Below are 20,602 nucleotides of genomic sequence, written 5' to 3'. Positions count from 1 at the left end.
GTATGTTGTTTTGCCGGCATTGAAATGGTTAAGATCGTGAGACTAGAAGCTGTGAGGAGTGAGTGTGTGACCCCCCCTCCCCCCTGTGGTATGCCGTGTTTGGGAGGAGGAGGAGGGGCTGACTGGGTGCAGTCTGCAGGGCTGATGAGACAAAGGGATTACAATATTTACAATATTGCACTGATTTTAGATATATGTATATCAGTAATGTCTACAAAGCTAAATAAATTTCTTATCTTTGCGCATGCGCTGTTGTTTATAAAAGTTACGATATTTATGTGTTATGTTGTGATCAGATTTAATGTGTTTTGATGTTAATTTAGATGTATTAAACTATAGATACTGTGAGACACGGGGTTTTGAAAATATATGTGCCCCCCACCGTTCGCTATTTTTATATACAGTTTATTGGTTTGCAGTAATTAATGTTATCAGATATAATATTTTCTGTTTTATTGAATAACTAACTACAATTGTTTTCTTTTTGATTTCACACATGAGTTATGTCATTGTAAAGATAAAATGTATTTTCGTCAGGAAAAAGTCATTTTTGTTTCAGGCTGTTGAACATTACAGGGGGTTAAACGAGTGCCCCCCCCCCCCCCCCCACACAGAGTGCCCAACCTTATTATGTTGATATGTAGTTTTGAACCCTGCTACATTACTTTCGCAGAGTCCACAAAGGGGGGGAGGGACTGATCAGGTACAATTTTGGTTTGTTTTGAATTAATGAATTTGGTTCCAGGAGATTTACAAAATGTGTATGAGACCTCAATGAGTAATTTAGATTAAATGTGTATAAGAGTAATCTAAATGTTGAAGTTTTCTGTGTAGATCCGTCCAGAACAGAAATGTGTAAGAGACCATCCCCCTCCAGCAGATTTACACAAGAGGTGGGAGTCACTCACAGATGAGTCTTCACAGATTTAGTAAGGAAGGAAGTGAAAATTATAAACCGCTGTTCGCAAGCAATATAGGAAGGAGGTGAAAATTATCTGAACATTGTTAATTTTATGTCAAGTTTTTAGGAATTTTTTTATTTGTTTTTGTATTAATCCAGTATTTACAGAACCTGATAAAGTGAGATTCTCAAAGTGCTCTGGATTATCAGATGAGTGTGGAGAAGTGTATAACATTTGGTTTTATTTTAGAGAATGAAGACGCCATCCCTTTGAAATGTTCTTGAAATGTTCTATCTATATGTGACGTGGGTTTTTAATGTACATTTGTAATGTAGAAATACTTCATCATATACAGTATGTACAAGACAGGATATGAGGCACAAGGTAAATGACCCAGAAACCACTCTCACCTTCTTGTTCATCTCAAGGAGCGGAGCTGGAGGTGCTCGCTGAGGCTGTAACCTGGCAGAAGGTAAGACGGCCGACATTTACACTGACTCTAGGTACGCTTTTGGCATCGCCCACAATTATGGGCCCATTGGTAGTAAGAACTTTATTGGATCATCGGGTAAGCCAATTGAGAGAGCAAGAGAAGACAGAACTGACAACAAGGGTATGTGCAGCCAGGTGTCAGTAAATTGGCTTGTCCCTGGATACAATAATGCCAGCGCTAAGTTTGTAGCAGCCGGCATGATGTGCGCACGGCATGACATAGGTAAAACAGCAAAGGTACCTGTAAAAAGTGCAGCCCGGCCAGATTACCCGTCCCAGCGACTGCAGAACATACAACTACCCGAGGTAGAAGTGTATGACAATGTGCTCGTGTGTGTAGACCTGTTCTCAGGGGGGCCTGAAGCCCGGCCGGTATCTTCCCCACTGCAGACATTGTGTGTAGTGACAGGGGAACAGTATTATCCCAAGTATTGAACTGGTGTTTGTACAATGGTAAGATGTCAGCAGTTCTCCAGATGTTATCCCAAAGTTAGTGTAATGACAGGGATAGGGAAACAGACAAGTGAGCCCTAATCTACCCGCACTCAGTCCCTGCCTACTTGCAACGACCCGCCCTAGGCGACGGGGTACAGCTGGGTGACGGTCCCTACACTCAGTAAGTGCACGACAGACAACCAGACAAGGAAACACAGAACAAAGGGAAACGGGGCAGTTGCCCACGGCAACACCGTGAGCAACAAGAGTAGTAAACGAGCCGAATAAAACCAGGGGAGTACGAGGTGCCAAACGCAGAGCAGGAGAGTAGTGAACAAGCCGAGTCAAACCAGGAGTGTACGAGGTACCAAACGCAGAGCAGAAGAGTAGTCAGTAAGCCAGGGTCAATACGAAGCAGTAACAAGTAGTTCAAGGAGCTGCAGCAGGGCCAGGAATCCAACAGAGAAGAATCACAAGCAAGGAGGAACAGGAAAGGCAGGTATAAATAGACAGAGGGCGGGAGCTAGCTCTGTCTGGCCAGGCTGTGATAGGCTCTCCCACTCCTAAGCCTGCCATCCTGAGTGGTGGAAGATGGAGTCAGTCTCACAGACATAGAAGCAGGTGCAGACTGATTACCTATGGGCGTGGATACAGAAGCTGTGCCTGGCAGATCCTTAACAGTTAGTTTGTTTAATAACTAGATTTAAGAAGTGTTGTGGGAATATTAAATACTGAGGTTAAGTTTATGTAAAGTTCTAGACCAGCCTCAGCATTGGACTATTGGATGTGTCCGATAAAATGTACAGAAGCGAAATATTCCCATTCGAAAACATTTTTATTTGTTTATTTTTGTTGTTGTTGTGAAAGGGAAATTTTAGAGCAGAGAATTCTGTGCAGTGTATATGTGTATGTATAAATATATATAAAGAGAAGAGGAATCAGTTCGTAGGTATCAGTTTTAGTTACTGACCAGTGTGAACGTTTAACATAAATCTGTTATTGTTAATGTTTTTTTTCAAGTTAATTATCTGATTAGGATCAATTACTGATTAGGCTATGAAAAGCTTGTTCTTCACAGGAAGAGTCCAACTGGGAGCGGAAGGGGTGAGAACCAGATTCTGACAGAATGTGGACGGATAAAGGAAGGTAAACCGGTAGCGCCCAATGCATTCTTGATATCACTTGTATTGATGGTGTATGACCTCACATATGCCCCAAGACTGCAAGGATCGACGTGGTAAGATCTAATTGGTATGTCCCAGGTTTTACAGCTGTTGCTGCTAAATTCTGTTAGAGCTGTTTGATTTGCCGACAGAACAGTCTTGGCAGACCGGTGCCAACCTTATCATACCCACCTCCCACAAAGAGAACCGTCCTGGCAGACCGGTGCCAACCTTATCATACCCGCCTCCCACAAAGAGAACCGACCTTGAGAGGCCTTCCCAGGTAGAACGAACCAGATTAGAGTAAGAAAAAATTGGTTTGAGACACTTGTCAGATAAACATGTGGAATCTGTGTATATTTCTGTGAGGTGGAGATGTCTACCAACTTGTCTGACTGGTCTACTTCTTTCATGCATGCATGCATTCAGGTTTCAATTTACAAAGGTGGTTATTCGGAGAAGGAAGCTACCCTGAAATTCGGACCTGACATTTTTGGCGCCCGAACAGGGACCTCACTTGAGGAAATATCGGAATCCGGACAACCGACAATCACAGGGTGAAACGGGCCCAGGATTGCCCTTTGAAGGAATTTGATAACCTCCACAATAATAGTCTTATTTGTGTTTGTGGACAGTCTTGTGGCGATCTGTAGAACCCTTTTGTTGTTGCTGCTAGCGGCGACACCGGGATAGAGGGTGCCTGTGCCGCCCATCGAGACGGGCCCCCCCATGGCCGGCAGCAGTAGCGACGCCACATTCAATAGCATCTGCGTCCTTAGGACGCAGATACTATTGAACACTATAGCAGAGCAGGGAGATATCTCCCTGCTCTGCTATCTACTAGCGCCACTGTATCTCACTGAAGGAGGGGAATCCCCGTGTGGCCGGGGATTCCGCTCCTGGACAGAGCTCTTGATGTCTCTGTCCATATATGGAGCTCTTGATGTCTCTGTCCATATATTGACAGTGACATCAGGGGCAACTACTGACGCGGATCCCCGTCCACTTCAGGAGTTGCCCTTGATGTCACTGTCCATATATGGGCAGAGACATCAAGCGCTCCGTCCAGTAGCAGAATCCCCGGCCACAGGGAGCTACACTGGCGCTATCTACAGGAAGGGGGGGGGGGTTGCTATCTACACGGGGGCTGACTTACAATGGGTTGTCTGGCGCAACCTACAAGGGAGCTGTGTGGCACTGCCTACAAGGGGGCTGTGTGGCACTACCTACATGGGGCTGTGCGGCACTACCTACAGGGGGCTCTGTGGAACTACCTACAACGGGCTGTGTGGTACTATCTACAGGGGAAATCTGTGAGTGGGGGCGGATGGTCAATATACTGTGAGTGGTGGGCTGATGGTCATTTTACTGTGAGTGGGGGGCTGATTTTTTTTCCAGGAGTACCTCGAGTCCGAAAGGTTGGGAAACTCTTTACTAGGCTGCAGGATCACACCAGCCTATGCAAGGATCCCGTCGTTGGTGTTGTGGAGCAGCTCAGTTCATCGTGGGAACGGGCCAAGGTGCGTACAATTTTTTTTTGGTTTGGGGGCACTGTCTACAAGGGGGAGGTGGGGGGCTGTATAGCATTGTCTACATGGAGGAGGTTGGGGATTATGGCACTGTCCACAGGGAGGCTGTATGGCACAATCTACAGGGGGCACTATCTACAAAGAGGGGTGGCTGTGTGTGGCAGCCCGGGGAGGGGGCATTATACTGTCTGGGGGCCACTAATCGGACATTATATTGTGTAGAGGCACTACAGGGGGCAATATACTGTGTGTGGCACTTAGGGGCCATATTGTGTGGGCAAAATTAGAGGATAAATTACTGTGTCCTTGAAGGGGTTATAATATATTATATTATTAAATATTATTATTATACTCTATGGGGGGCACTAAAGGGGCATTATACTGTGTGGGGGCGTTATACTTTTTTATCGGGCATTTTTTTTATGATGATGGTGGGGCGCCAAAAGATTATTTTGCATGGGGCGCCTTCTATCCTAAGGCCGGCCCTGCCTACAGCTATGCCCTTGTGCAAGCGGGAGAATGCCAATTTATAAAGTGTTAGAAAGTGTCCCCATTTAAGTCCGTCAGAAAGTGTCCCCACATTATTATGTAATAATTCTCCTGACATGTCTGTTTTAGAAAATACTTGTATTCCTCATAAAATAACAATTCGTGAGCACCTTTTTTTAGAACTCTGTGTTGTGCTGTTCCTCTGTTATTCCTCATGTAATGGTATGAATAAATTGACAACTGGGTGTTGCCATTCCCCTTGAGAATGGGCTTTGTCCCTAAACACTCTGACAATTTTCAATCAGTGCTGTGTCAGACTATGTAGGGACACACTTATTTGACAAGGGGAATGATAACGCGTTGTTGTCAATATATACATACAGTTCCAGAAGGAATATCAAAAGAAAAGCGCAATGCAGAGTTCTAAGAACGTGGAACGGCAGCCGCACGCGGACAAAACCACACCCACATGTGGTGGCGAATGGCCTCACGCTCAACAGTAAAACTGTGGCATTACCGGCAAAATTAGCCACTGCATGAGGGTGCGGTTTCACCTGCCCCTCATGCGCAACTGGGTGTGGATTCAACCATTTTCATCTACACACATACCTCCCAACTGTCCTTGATTCAGCGGAACAGTCCCAGATTCTGGGCGGTGTCCTGGGCGGTCGGGGGTATATCCCGCTTTCCAACTAATTCTGAAGCAGGGAACCATCAGCTCTCTGCTTCAGAATTAATTCATAGCGGAGGAGCAGAGGGAGCTCCTCCGCTAGCCAAGGACTCCTCGGACACAGCTCTACTTTAAGCGCTGTGCTCGGGGAAGCCCTTGACGTTACTGTCCATATATGGGCAGTGACGTCAGTGGCTACTCCTGGAGCGGAATCCCTCGGCCAGAGTCGGCAACAAGGATTCCGCTCAAGGAGTAGCCACTGACATCACTGTCCATGTATGGACAGTACCGTCAAGGGCTTCCCCGAGCACATCGCTTAAAAGCGCTGTGCCCGAGCAGAATTTGGCGAGCGGAGGAGCTCCCTCTGCTCTGAACTAATTCTGAAGCAGGGATCTGATGGTACCCTGCTTCAGAATTAGTGGCTACTCCTTGAGCGCAATCCCCGTTGCCGATGATCTGGCCGGGATTCCGCTCCTAGAGAAAACCCCTGAGATCACTGTCCATATATGGACATTGACGTCAGTGGCTCCTCCTGGAGAGGAATCCCTGGCCAGAGTTGGCAACGGCTATTCCCCTCAAGGAGTAGCCACTGATGTCACTGTCCATATATGGACAGTACCGTCAAGGGCTTCCCTGAGCACAGCGCTTAAAGTAGCGCTGCGCCCGGGGAATGCTCGGTGAGTGGAGGAGCTCCGTCTGCTCCTTCGCTCTGAACTAATTCTGAAGCAGGGAGCTGATGGTTCTCTGCTTCAGAGTTAGTGGCTACTCCTTGAGCTGAATCCCTGTTGCCGATGATCTGGCCAGGAATTCTGCTCCTACAGTAGACCCCTGAGGTCACTGTACATATATGGACATTGACGTCAGTGGCTCCTCCTGGGGCGGAATCCCACGCCAGAGTCGGCAACGAGAATTCTACTCAAGCAGTAGCCATTGACGTCACTGTCCATATACGGACAGTGACATCAGGTATTCCCTCTAGGGGCGGAATCCCCGGTCTATGCTCTGGCTGGGGATTCTGCTCCTAGAGGGAATCCCAATGGGGGTGGCGCTATCTTCAAGGGGGGTGTGGCACTATCTACCTGGACACTGTGGCACTATATAAGGGCACTATCTACAGGGGACACTGTGTCACGATGTACATAGGCACTATCTACATGGGCACTGTGTCACTATCTACAAGGGCACTGGCACTAGGGGCAGCTAAGGGGGCATTATACTGTATGGGGCCTTATGCTGTATGGGAGAATTTGGTTGGGCATTATACTGCATGGGGGCATTGGTATGGGCATTATACTGCATGGGAGAATCTGTGTTGGCATTATACTGTATGGGGGCATCTGTGTTGGCTTTATACTGTATGGGTGCATCTATGGGGCAGTATACTGTATGGTGGCAGCTATGGGGGCATTATACTGTATGGTGGCAGCTAGAGGGCATTATACTGTGTGGGGGCAGCTATTTGGTATTATTCTGTGTGTGAGGCACTATGGGAGCATGATACTGTGTGGGCTAAATTGGGTGTGTATGGGCGGGAATTGGATGGGATTAGATGCATGGCTTAAAAGAAGACATTGTCGCAACGCGCGCTGCATCTTTGTGATACTTGAAAGTTGGGAGGTATGTACACGTGTTATTTGCAGAGTTTGCAGCGTACTTCACCCCTACTACATTGAAAAGAGTGAAATTCCCAGTGAACACCCAGAACAGAATGAGAATACTGCAGATTTGAAAAATGGTCAGCCATGTGTCTTCTGCTGTGGATTTTCCGCCCGCAAATCTGTACGGCAAATCTGCTACAAAGTCACTACATGGGCCAGGTACCTAAGGCTATGTTCACACGGAGTATTTTGGGGGAGGAATATCTGCCTCAAAATTCCGTTTGGAACTTTGAGGCAGATATTCCTCTCCCTGCATGCCGATTTTCGCGGCGATTATCGCGCCGTTTTTCACCCGCAATGAGCGCCGCGGGCATAAAACAGCGAGATATACGCTTTCTCCTGCCTCCCATTGAAGTCAATGGGAGGTCAGAGGCAGAAGCGCCCGAAGATAGGGCATGTCGCTTCTTTTTCCCGCGAGGCAGTTTTACTGCTCGCGGGAAAAAGACACCGACGCCTCCCATTGAAATCAATGGGAGGCGTTCTCGGGCCGTTTCTGCCGAGTTTTGCGACGCGGTTTCCGCGTCAAAAAACTCGGCAAAATACCCCGTGTGAACATAGCCTAAGGCTGTATTTTTTGCTGTGATTTTCCAAAAATCGCATCTAAAATGCAAATTGAACATTATGTGAAAACACAGTTCACAGGGTGCCGTCAAATTGCGTCAAAAACCGCGATTAGTCTATATACAGACACATAAGCGTGGGTATACTCAGGAGGTGCGGTCACATCGCGGTTAATTACCGCGATGTGACCGCACCGTCTGAATATAAGAACTCGCCTCCAGATACTAGCACCACCTGTCAGCACTTCACTGCCGCTACACTTTCCCTGTACATTGTAGGAAGCTGTGGAACGCAGCGCACAGCGTTGACCAGAAGTAGTGAATGAACACACTGCGCGCCGGAAGTGCAGACAGAAGTGTGGCTCTTTACTTGGCTGTGGACTAGTGGGAGCTCTTGTCGCCAAGATGTCCGCAGCTTTTAGGAAAGCGTTAAAGTCCCGGCAAAAGAACCATAAGGAGAGGTCACAGGTGAGGGAGCGCTCAGAGAGAGACCAGGACGGGGCTGGCGGTCATTGGCTTGTTTCATAACACGTGGTAATCAGAATGTAATAACGTTGGCTCTCTCTTTCTGTAGCCGGGCTTCCGTAAGAATCTAGGGCTTCTGGAGAAGAAGAAAGACTACAAGCAACGTGCTGAGTGAGTATAGCGTGGACGTCCATTGTTCCGTACCCAGAGTCTTATGTGATGTCTATACAAAACATGGACGGTGCAGATCTGCCGTGGCCCGTCAGAGGGACGGGGATTGCACTGCCTCTAACAGAAGTTTATATATGGATAAGCCTAGTATTTCCTTCCACTAGTTATAGAGCTTAGCAGAAGTCACATGTCCAGAGCGGTTTACTAAACCCCTTGTAAGACTGTGTTCACACTGAGTTTTTTTTGCCGGAGGAAAATTCCTCCTGCAAAAACTGCTCCAGACGTTTTTTGCAGTGGTTTGACAAAAACTCTTCAAAACACTCGTCGAGGTGTCTTTTTACCCTTCTGACTGATTGAAATGGGGTTTTGGAGGCAGAAACCGCCTCAAGATAGGTCATGTCGCTGCTTTTTACCGCAACGTGTTTTTTTTTTTGCTCGCGGTAAAAAAAAAACTCGTCCAACTCCCATTGAAATGAATGGGAGGCATTTTCGGGTGGCTTTTGACGCGTTTCAGAGTGGTTTCCGCATCAAAAAACTTGTCAAAACTCCATGTGAACAGGGCCTAAGGCCTCATGCACACGAACGTGTTTTTTTTCCTCCAGTAAATACTGGTGTAAATACGGGTCCTTGGTCACACGTATTCGACCCGTATTGCACCAGTATTTACGGACCCGTGCCCGTAAATATGGGTCCGGTGTCACCCGTATTCCACCCGTATTTACGGGCATGTTTTCGCTGCAAAATTACACTGCAGTAATCGGCAGCCCTACTCTCTATCAGTGCAGGATAGAGAGAAGGGACAGCCCTTTCCGCAAAAAAAGTAAAATAAATTCATGCTTACCCGGCCGTTGCCTTGGTGACGCGTATCTCTCTTGACATCCAGTCCGACCTCCCTGTATAACGCGGCAGTCCATGTGACCGCTGCAGCCTGTGATTGGCTGCAGCGGTCACATGGGCTGAAACGTCATCCCAGGAGGCCGGACTGGAGGAAGAAGCAGGGAGTTCTGGGTAAGTATGAACTTCTATTTTTTTTTTTTTTTACACATTGATGTGTATTGTGATCGGTAGTCACTGTCCAGGGTGCTGAAAGAGTTACTCCCGATCGTTTAACTCTTTCAGCACCCTGGAAAGTGACTATCCCGTGACGTAGCCTAGCAACGCTCCCGTAATTACGGATGCACACACGTAGTCGCCCGTAATTACGGGAGCCCCATAGACTTCTATGGGCTGCCCGTGCCGTAATTACCGCCTGAAATAGGACATGTTCTATATTTTTCAACGGCACGGGCACCTTCCCGTAAGCAAACGGGGAGGTACACGTGGCCAATAGAAGTCTATGGGCCCGTAATTATGGGCGTTTTTACCTTCGTGTGCATGAGGCCTGAACATGTGACTTCTGCCATTCTATTGGTTTCATTTTTTTTGCATTTCTCCTGTAACTAAAGGGTTTTTGTCCACTTCCGTACCAGTACATTGCATAATGTGCAATGATATTCGGTGCCGCAGCTAATCAGTGTGGGGATTGGTTGTCAGTTCATTAGTCTGGTAGTGGACAACCCCTTTAGTTGCCAGCTATGCATCACTTTCTGATTGGTAGTGGTCCGACCTCTGGGAGCCCCACCAATCCTGAAAATCAGGGGCCACAGTGTTATGGTCCCATTATTGTCTGTCCCTGCACTGTGACTCTGCCAGCCCCTATCAAGTGGCCGAGACCACCGCTGTGCATGGAAAAACAGTGAAGGGACCACCATTCTGTGGCCCATTCATTCTCAGGATTGTTGGGGGTCACAGAGGTCAGATCCCCACTGATCAAAAAGTGATGGCATATCCTAGCAATACACCGTTACATTATGAGGGGGTAAAACCCCTTTCATGTTTCTAGGCACTTTTATAGCAGCTATTTTCAACAACGTGTGTTCTGTATACCCCTTGTTATGGTGAATGTCGCCAACCAAGTTAATTTTGATCTTGTGATCGTTCATTGTATTATTATTTTTTATTTTTTTTCTTCCAGTGACTATGGGAAGAAAAGAAAGTATCTCAATGCCTTGCGGAAGAAAGCCCTGGAAAAGAATCCTGATGAATTCTACTTTAAAATGACCTCAACTAAACTCCAGGTAATTGCCACTGTCTTGAACGTTATCTATTTGGCTTTAGAGAGATGAGTTGGAGAGGAAGGGGTATCTAATGTCATAACGTTTACTCAAAATGCACCAAACCTGCAAGAAGTGAGAAAAAAAAGTTTTCAATTCTACAACACACACTGTTCATCTTGGGTCCCTGCCAGGCCTCAATAAAGCGGTCTATAGTGACGTAACGACATATGCCCAATACAAACATTTATGACATATCCGTTGGATATGTCATAAGTGTCTGATCAGTTTGGGTCTGAGTGATGGGTATTCAGCTTTTTCCCTATTTGCGATTCACCCTAATGGATAGTGAGCATGATGGGAATAGAGAACCGTGCACTCCGGTTAGCAGGGTCATTGCTGGCGGTCCATCCACTGGGACCTCTAATCAGATATTTATGGCATATCAAGCGGAGATGCAATAAGTGCCTGTGACAGTAAAATTGGCAATTGCTTCAGTCTAGGACTCTACAGTGCCGCTTGTGGGTCGCTGTAAAAAAAATGGCAGGATTACCACAGCTTCAATGTTTCTCTTTTGGGAGAAAAGCCGGGTTACAATCACTTCAATCAAAGACTTCCAACATGGGCAAAATGCATGCGTTGCTGCAAGTTGCCTGTGGCTTTTTCCATCATAGGAAAACATTGAGGTTGCGGTATTTGTGGCCTTTTACTGCAACTTGTGGGTGACCCCCATTGTTGCTGTGGACCCCTAGCTTTAGTGTGATTATGATAATTAACACATTATAACATTATGTAAAATTTATAAATCTGAATGTTAATATAATATGTAGTGGTGGGGTCATAAGTTCCCTAATGGCATATTCCCCTGCAGCGGCCGCTTCAACATAAATATGTGGCCCCTGGGGTATCAGCACCAGGACCCCCCACCACCCACGGTGATCAGTTAGATTGAATGTGTAGAACTGTCTTAGAACGCATTGCCACACTGCGAAATATCCTTTGATGTTTTTTAGGCTGTTTACTTCTAGTTCTTGCTTCATATTGCCTGACATGCTCATCCTGAAATGTATAGTATGCTTCTGAATTCTCTGTACTGTTTCTGAAGGATGGGGTCCATTTGGAAAAGCAGAAGCCAGAAGAGGTTACAGAGGAGCAGCTTAAAATAATGAGAACACAGGACATCAAGTATGTGGAGATGAAGAGAGTATCGGAGGCTAAGGTAAGTGTAGCTGTTTATGTGTGTGCTCCGCATATACTTCAATATACTGCGTACTAACTAAATAAACATGACTGGCAGAGTAATTGTGGTATGACGGGCACTTTGCACAATTGGGTTATAGTAAGGTTCTCACGGCTGTGTGGCACATCCTTTCCGTATGTGACTCTGCTCCCTATGGATTTGTGTAATAAGAGATGCGGTGTTTGGCCGTTTACACAAACCGATTTCTATCCAATCAAGCGAATACCGATCTAAATTGTTGTGTGATCGATCAGATTAATATCGGTCTCATCTCTCAGAGAACTGATCCGAAAGAATTAGAAATCTTTACATCCTACAAACCTGATGATTTGCAGACGAACGGCATCTGAAAGATCCGAAAGACAATGTCATTTTATGGAATTCGGTTTTGAACGCAAAATACAGCTTCTATGTATCCAGGGTACTAAAAAACAATTCAAAAGTTGCATTAAACCTAGATATATATATATATATATATATATATATCCCATTCTAAGGTTACATAGCCTTTAACTTTATACTATCCCATTTGGGCCTTTGAAGTTTGCGCGTTATTGCCTGTTAGGCTTTGTAAGGCACCTGGTTGCCATACTAACCCATCAGCGGCACCTGCATTTGCGCTGATAGCGTCATCTAATGGGTTAAATGGATCGAGTGTTATCTCCGATCCCAACTGTTAGGGCAGGATGTGTACTAGCCGACTCAAGTGCTGCTTTGGGCACAGCTCCTGAGCCCATCACTGCGCAGCTTGGCGGGTTGCGAGAACGAGCTACAACGTTTGTGTTTCTTTCACATTATACTCTAATGCCTTTTGGTCCAACTATTAACTTTAACCCTTCTTATGAATCCTCTAGGGTAGGTTAACACTGAGGTTTTTGACACGTTTTCCGTATTAGAATCGACCTAAAAAAACGGCCCAAATCTGCCTCCCATCAGAGGCTTTTTTTTTTACTTTTTTTTCTGCTTCCTGAGGAGAGAAAAAAAAAAAAAAAAGAAAAAGCAAAGTGACCTGCCCTGTCTTGGGGCGGATTCTGCTTTTGAACCAGCATTGAAATAAATTGTAAGCAGAAAAGAATGGCGGGTGTCTCGAGCCGGTTTTTGACAATTTATTTTTTTGTTGATAAACCGCGAACAGATTTTACAAATAAGTAAGGGTATGTATTTTCAGGCATATTTTAGAACGTAAAATGCTTGTATTACGCTCCAATACACTTGAAATGCGCCTGCAAACACTTTCCAATTGATTTCAATCGGAAATACACTGTGCACTTCATATGAGGCATATTTTTACACTACTGAATTAAAAAATAGCGTGTAAAAAAGTAACACATCCGTTTTGAAAAGGGTTCTACAAGTTGGTTAACCATTTATACAAAAAACTTTTTGAAAATACACTTTAAAATAGATCAGAAATGCTATTCAAATCCGCTCCAAAAGCGCCTGGGTTCAGAGGCGGTTTTCTCTGTTTTTCTCCACACACATGCTGTGTGAACATACCTTAAGGCTACATTCACGCGAACGTAGCCCACCTCGGACCTGAAAAACTGCAGTTTTCCACGTCCGAGGTGGACTCGTGCGGGACGCGTTGTCACGGATCCCCCGCAGACTGCAATCTATGGAGGGAAGCATGACACGCAAGAAAATTGGGCATGTCCTATCTTTCAATGGAGCGTTCACACGTTCTGTTGAAACAACGGTCATGTGAACGGCAACATTGAAATGCATGGGTCCGTGTGACGGCAGCTGTTTCAACTGCCGTCACACGGACGAGATTCACGTTCGTGTGAATGAGCCCTTAAGGTTCCAGACCAAAAAAAACAAACCAAAAATGTCTCAATTATCCTGAAGGAAATTTGTATGCAGATTTTTTATGCTTGCCAATAAAACGCTGTGTGAACATACCCTAAGGCTACATGCATATGTTGTGTAATTTGCTTCCGAAAATACTCACCAAAACCGCATCAATACGCAGGAAATTTGCAGGTAAAAACCGCACCTAATTTTGCGTTTTTCTGTGTGTTTTTCAGTACGGTTTTTACGTTTTGATGAGTTTTTTTTCTCCGCCCGTTTTCATGCTGCGGGATTTGGTATGATTTTCCTCAGCACTACAGATACACTTCGGAAGCGGAAACGCAAGATAAATTGACATCGCAGATGTTAAAATCCACACTGCAGGTCAATTTATGTGCGGAAAAATACTGCAGGGTGTACATGAGATTTCTTGGAATCTCATTGACTATGCTGGTACTGTATTACGCTACAGTTTTGATGAAGGCAAATACGTACGGCAAAACCGCACGTAATATGCATCGTGCACATTGACCCTAATGAGTCACACGGAACAAATTTTGAAGCAGAAATTTGTGAAGCAGATGTAAAATCGTTTCCAGTTAGGCTAAGTTCACACTTGCGCTGTATAATCCGTTACTTTGATTCATTTTTTGATCAGAATGAGGATAAAAATTCATCCGTTAAAAATCTCATGAAATAAAGAAAACCCAATACAATCAATTTGTATACGTTTTACATTGACACCAATGATAAAAAGAACTCATCCGTTAGATATCCATTTTTTTTTTTTTTTTAATGGAGTCAAAGTCCTGTACTCTCGTACGGACACTGACGGATGCAATTAAAAATCCTATTGACTTCAATGGAATTTTTAACGGATCTGTTTTTATACTTCTTCTGAACTAAAAAAAAAATGGGTCAGAGTAACATATTAGCTGGTTCCCGACCGCTGGCTGTGTTTTTACGGCCAGCGGTCAGGGTCCTTAAAACTCGAGCCATAGACTTTTTACGGCTCGGGTTTTAACTTTTTGCCCGCGCGATCGGGCAGCTGAATGTCGGGTCTCTGGCTGTCAGTGACTGCCGGGGACCCTGAGGAGAGGATAGAAGAAGCTTTCGCTGCTTCTGTCTTCTCTGATCACTTGTACACAGCGCTCAATGCGCGCTGTGTATATGAATAGAGGCAGTGGCCGCGTCGCTGTCTCTATTCCTCCCGGTGATCATGTGACTGGTCACATGATCGCCGGGTGCCGTTACTGACAGACTGCTGCTTAGTCTTACTAGACCCAGCACAGCCCTATTAGTGACAATCGTCACTATGAGAGGGCTGATTTCCCCTGTAACTGGGGCTGCTGTGCATCTCCAGTCACAGTGGAAAAACATGGTGTAAAAGAAAGAAAAAAAATATATAAAGTTCCCCAAAGGTCTTTTTTGACCTTTGGGGGACAGACCATAGTAATAAAAAAGTAAAGTAAAGTGCAAAAAAATGTAGTAATAAATACAAATAAAATACCCACCCCAAAAAAAAACGTTCCCCCCCCCCCCCCCCCACAATCATTGTCATAACGCTAGCGCTGACCCTAATATAGACATGTAATATATAAAAATTTCTGGTAGACAATGACGATCACAAATAAAAGGTCTATTTTAGGGTAAAACTATGTTATTACCAAAAAAAAATAAATGGCTGAAAAGTAAAAAAGCTTATTTTTTTACTATTTTCAAATTTTAAGAATAAAAATGCTAAAATAGCAAAAAGGATGTATGTAAAAACGATAAAAAACCTGCCTTGTCTATGGAAAAAACATCGCAAAAATCACGTCGTTAGCCCAACAAATAAAAAAGTTAGAGCCTAACGCGTGCTAAAAATGGCTAACCGGTGTCTGGTCCTGAAGGCTCAAAATAGCCCGGTCCTGAACTGGTTATACACCCCAAGTGTAAATTTCTGAATGGGGTTGTTTCTCTAGCAGGTGTATGCATTTCTGCAAGTTCCATTCAGATTCTCCCATGTAAAGTTATTATAATTGCTTCTCAAGGTCCGTTCTTTGGCGCAAATTTTAGCGATACAGTGCTTAAGTGGTTAACGCAACATGATTCCTAAAGGCTCTTTAGCAGTCCCAATGCCACGTCACTAGTCATGAAACATTTGTGTAGCTCTAGGCTACTTCTACTGGTCAATCAGAACTCGAGTACGTGCAGATGAACAGCTTCTCCTCGTGTCTTCATTTTTGATCTTCTGGGTAAAGACATTTTTGTAAAACCTGTATTTACGTTTACAGAAAATTGAACGCCTCAAGTCCGAACTCCATCTTCTGGATGCTGAAGATAAGCCTAAGAATACACATACTTTCTTCTGTGAAACCAAGAAAGACGGTAAGCGAACCATTTTTATCAATGAGCTTATTAATTTAGCCCCTTACGGCACCTTGACATACTGTTACATCAAGGTTATTGGGCAGGCACCGTCGGGGGGGGGGGAGGACAGCTACAACTGCCGAGATAGGAGAAAATTCTAGTTCAAGAGGATCGGTCACTAGTTTAATTCCCTATTTCCTAAATAATCAAATAGGCGCTGTGATACGGGTAACTACATTTATTTGCAAAGTTCTGCGCGTTTTTCTAAATATGCTAATTGGGCGGTGTAATGTTTTCTCTATGCCGCTGTCCAATCGGTGTCATACAGTTCTCCTCTACCTAGCCCAGCAACACCGCGTGATTATATATTATACAGCTTCCATTAACGACTGTGTTTTCAATTGGTGATACGTCCGGTTGTTTCACAGCTAGATCTGCGATGGTGTCATATGAAAGCTTAGAATCTCATCTTTCAAATTGTGACCACGCCTATTAGATTAGCTGGGAGATTGGGTACTACTAAACTAGTTACAGATCCTCTTTGACAAGGGCTGCAAAACTTTGGAGATGGTCCTAAGGACCTTTGTCACGTACCAGGCTATATCTTGTAAAGGCCTTTTAGGGCACCCTAGTGGTATGTGCCTGCGCATATTAATAATTACAGGCGCAATAGACTGCAGGTTACTTATGTATGGCAATCATTTGGATGCCGGCTAATGTGTTTCGGTTGAATTATTTGGTTCTAACCAATCTAAATGATCCCCCGGAACTATTGGGCAGCAATTGAAATGAATGTGGATTGTAGTTGTATGGTGATACCTAGTAAAACTAATGGTGTTGGTCTATATTTTGAAGACTTGGTGGATAAATTACTGTTCTAGAATTTCTCACAATAGGAATGCTCATATATGAGCTTTGGATACGAACATTTTCTACACTTTACCGCAATGTCTCATTGGGATCTCATGCAGGTCAAGTAGCAGGACGTAAATAAATCTGAATTGGTGTGATATCACTGGCTCTGTCCATTATGCAGGAATTGCTATACATATTGCTGTAAATTACATAGCCGTAATTTTTCTCACTTTAAGGGTATGTTCACACGCACGGTTTTCAGAAGTAATTCGGGCGTTTTACGCCTTGAATTACGCCTGAAAAAACTGCTCCATTTCGCCTACAAACATCTGCCCATTGCTTTCAATGGGTTTTACGATGTTCTGTTCCCACGAGGTGTTGTTTTACGCGTCGCTGTCAAAAGACGCCCGTGAAAAAGAAGTGCATGTCACTTCTTGGGATGTTTTTGGAGCAGTTTTTCATTGTCTCTATTGAAAAACAGCTCCAATAACGTCCGTAAAATACGCCGCGAAAAACGCGAGTGGTTACAAAAACTTCTGAAAATCAGGAGCTGTTTTCGCCTGAAAACCGCTCCGTATTTTCAGACGTATTTTGCTAAGCCGTGTGAACATACCCTAATAGCTATATGGTTAGTAGGAGCTATTCCTGCATGGAACCACAAAATGGGTGTCATGATGTGTCCTTACTGCAAACCCACCACTGAAGCTACAGATGTGTACACCCTTAACTTTTCTGAAATTGTGTCAAGCTATGCAATTTGTCATACTAATATAATCTCACACCATCCAGTAAGAAAAGTATACGTTATATGTTTTTTTTAACGTGCGAGTCTACGCTTGACGGATGGCATCTGTCACAGCCATCCGGTAAAAAAAAAACCGTATACACACTTTTCAACATGGAGTCTATGGGGGACTGGTTACATCTGTCTGAGGCCTCTAGAGTTAAACTTTTTTTTTTTTTTTTTTTAACATCTCGCACCACAAATCTTGGTATAAGTTAAAGGAGGACACAATTGTTTTTGCCTGGGCAAGACAGTTAAAGGCTACACCTTTTGTACTTTCTAAAACCTCTTCATAAATACTTTCCTATTATTCTGCTGCTGTTGAGTTTGTGTAACTCCTGTACATAACTGGTTGTCTTGCTGATTCTGGCATAGATCCAACAATACAAATTTCCTGGCTTGTCTGCTATCCCACTTCCTTCTCTAATGCCGAATTCAGATGATCGTAGTATACGTCCATGTGAATACGGCGGTTAAAACAACGGCTGTTTTTTTTTTTGTCTAGTGCGCAACTTTGATTTGGCGGAACGATTGAACACGGCTCCAGAGTTGGTTGACAGAGTGTATAACAGACCTACCTTAGAAACCTTACACAAGCAGAGAGTTAAGGGTCCCACTAACATGAAGGTGTTAAAAGTAAGACCTTTTCTTAAGATTTTGTGCCATTTCATCTACTTGGGTATTTTTGTTGTTGCACAGCAGGGACCCAGCGGATAAAATTCTGATTGCAAGCATTTAACCCCTCAGTTGCCGGTGTCAGATATGACCACCGGCATCTGAGGGTTTTTTACTTCCCCTGCCACTTTGGGGCCGGTCACCGGGGAGATTGCGGGAGCCGGTGTTCTCCTATATCATCTGAAAGCATTTTGAACGCTCCCAGCCCTGCTATAGAAAGATTGCTATTGAGACCTGCCTGCGGCAGGTCTCAATAGCAATGCACTGATTTTGTCATAGACTGCAATACTGTGATATTGCAGTCTATGGCATAAGCGATCGACTGATCGCGGGTTCAAGCCCCCTGGGGGCCCTAAATAAAAGGAAAAAATAAATATTCAAATCGCCCTTTTTTCCCTAGATCACATATAAAATTAAATAAACAAACACATTAGGTATCCCCACGTCCACAAATGCCCAAGCTATATATAAAAAAAAAAAGTGAACGACTTAGCAGCAAAAAAGGTCAAAATGGCCAAATCAGGTTTTTTTGCCACTTCAACCCCACAAAGAAATTGAATAAAAAGTGATTGAAATGCCTGACGTTTCCCAAAATATTAATAGAAACTACATCTTTTCACATACAAAAAGACGCCTTACACAGCTCTGTACGCAAATATAAAAAAGTTATGGAGGTGACAATATGGCTTTCCAAACTTTTACACATTTAAAGGTACTAAAACATAACAAAAATTATATCAATTTGGTATCACTGTGATCGTACTGACCCACAGAATAGACAACGTGTCATTTTCACCGTACTCCTAAGAAAATGGAGGAACTACCAGCTTCCCAGTACATCACACACAATATATAATCGTACCATTAGAAAATACAACTTGTCCCGTAAAAATGAAGCCCTCATATGGTTGTCAACGAAAAAATAAGAGGTATGACCTCTTGAAGGCGGGGAGGAAAAAACGAAAATGAGTCTAGTCCTGAAAGGGTTAAACCGGAAGTAGTTTTCTATACATCTTGGAATAAAGGCCTATATTTAAATCCACTATATCCATTATATTTTTGAGCTTTATTCCTATAGCCTTAAAATATTTCCAGGATGTATTTTTACCAAAGCAGACCAAACCACTTCCGGAAGATAAATGATCCTCCACGTGGTCGCATGAGTAACACTGCTCTTTTCGATCTACAGAAACTGGCTAAACAAAGGCGACAGCAGTATGATATTTTGAATCAACGAATAGAAAGAGAAAAGAAAATGTTTGTCATCACTCAGAAAATACAGACACGCAAAGATCTTATGGTGAGAAATCCAGTTATAAATTCTAGAGAAAAAAAATAAGTGACCAACAGAGTCTAAGGCTGGATTCACACGAGCACATTACGTCCGTAATGGACGGAACGTATTTGGGCCGCAAGTCCCGGACCGAACACACTGCAGGGAGCCGGGCTCCTAGCATCATAGTTATGTACGATGCTAGGAGTCCCTGCCTCTCCGTGGAACTACTGTCCCGTACTGTAATCATGATTACAGTACAGGACAGTTGTCCCGCAGCGAGGCAGGGACTCCTAGCATCGTACATAACTATGATGCTAGGAGCCCGGCTCCCTGCACTGTGTTCGGTCCGGGACTTGCGGCTGAAATACGTTCCGTCCATTACGGACGTAATGACCTCGTGTGAATCCAGCCTTAGAAGCATTGTCCGCTACCACTCTGTGAATTGGTATTAAGAAATTCCCCTTCTCACATTACAAAACTGCAAGCATTAAAGGCTGTGGACACCTTTGCAGAATTTATATAGAATTATTACATTGCATGTATTTATTGGTTTTGATTAGAAATTTTTCACCGTTTGGCTTCTGCAGCTTGTATGTCTTACAATACAATACAAGATGCTGGTCTCCAGTGGTTTGCTTGTCCAATGGTTTTGGGTGCTGGATTAGTTTATATCTCCCAGAAATGGCTTGTCTGAGCAAGCCCTTACAACTATCGTTTTGTTCGTTGTGATAATGTTTCAAAATTCTTTATATTTTTTTTCATCTATACATATTTAGGATAAAAGAGAAAAAGTGAAAGTGAAGAAAGAAACTGTGGATTCCCCAGCTATTTATAAATTCAAAAAACAAAGAACAAGATAGCCACAGCAGGGGTAAAGAAGAGAAGCTTGACTAGCTGAACAATACTTTTTTTTTTTTCTTAATAAAGTTCAGAGAAATTAAATTTGTGGATCAGTGTAGACTTCATATGCTCCATTTGCTGTGTTCAGTGTGCGCCGCCATT

General features: G+C 44.0%; 1 protein-coding gene across 1 annotated transcript; it reads left to right on the top strand.

Annotated features, from left to right (window-relative positions):
* Positions 1–8,183: 8,183 nt before the first annotated feature.
* On the top strand, positions 8,184–20,542 carry UTP11 (UTP11 small subunit processome component). The gene is made up of 8 exons (XM_075850528.1): positions 8,184–8,366; positions 8,473–8,534; positions 10,549–10,651; positions 11,733–11,846; positions 15,935–16,028; positions 18,155–18,285; positions 19,514–19,624; positions 20,377–20,542. The coding sequence occupies exons 1-8, from the start codon at positions 8,304–8,306 to the stop codon at positions 20,458–20,460; spliced, it is 762 nt and encodes a 253-aa protein (XP_075706643.1). The 5' UTR covers positions 8,184–8,303; the 3' UTR covers positions 20,461–20,542.
* The last annotated feature ends 60 nt before the right edge of the window (positions 20,543–20,602 follow it).

This window comes from Rhinoderma darwinii, chromosome 2, assembly GCF_050947455.1.
Source record: "Rhinoderma darwinii isolate aRhiDar2 chromosome 2, aRhiDar2.hap1, whole genome shotgun sequence".
Lineage (NCBI taxonomy): Eukaryota > Metazoa > Chordata > Amphibia > Anura > Rhinodermatidae > Rhinoderma > Rhinoderma darwinii.
Note: the sequence above shows the minus strand (reverse complement) of the source record. Positions and strands in the feature narration are given on the sequence as shown.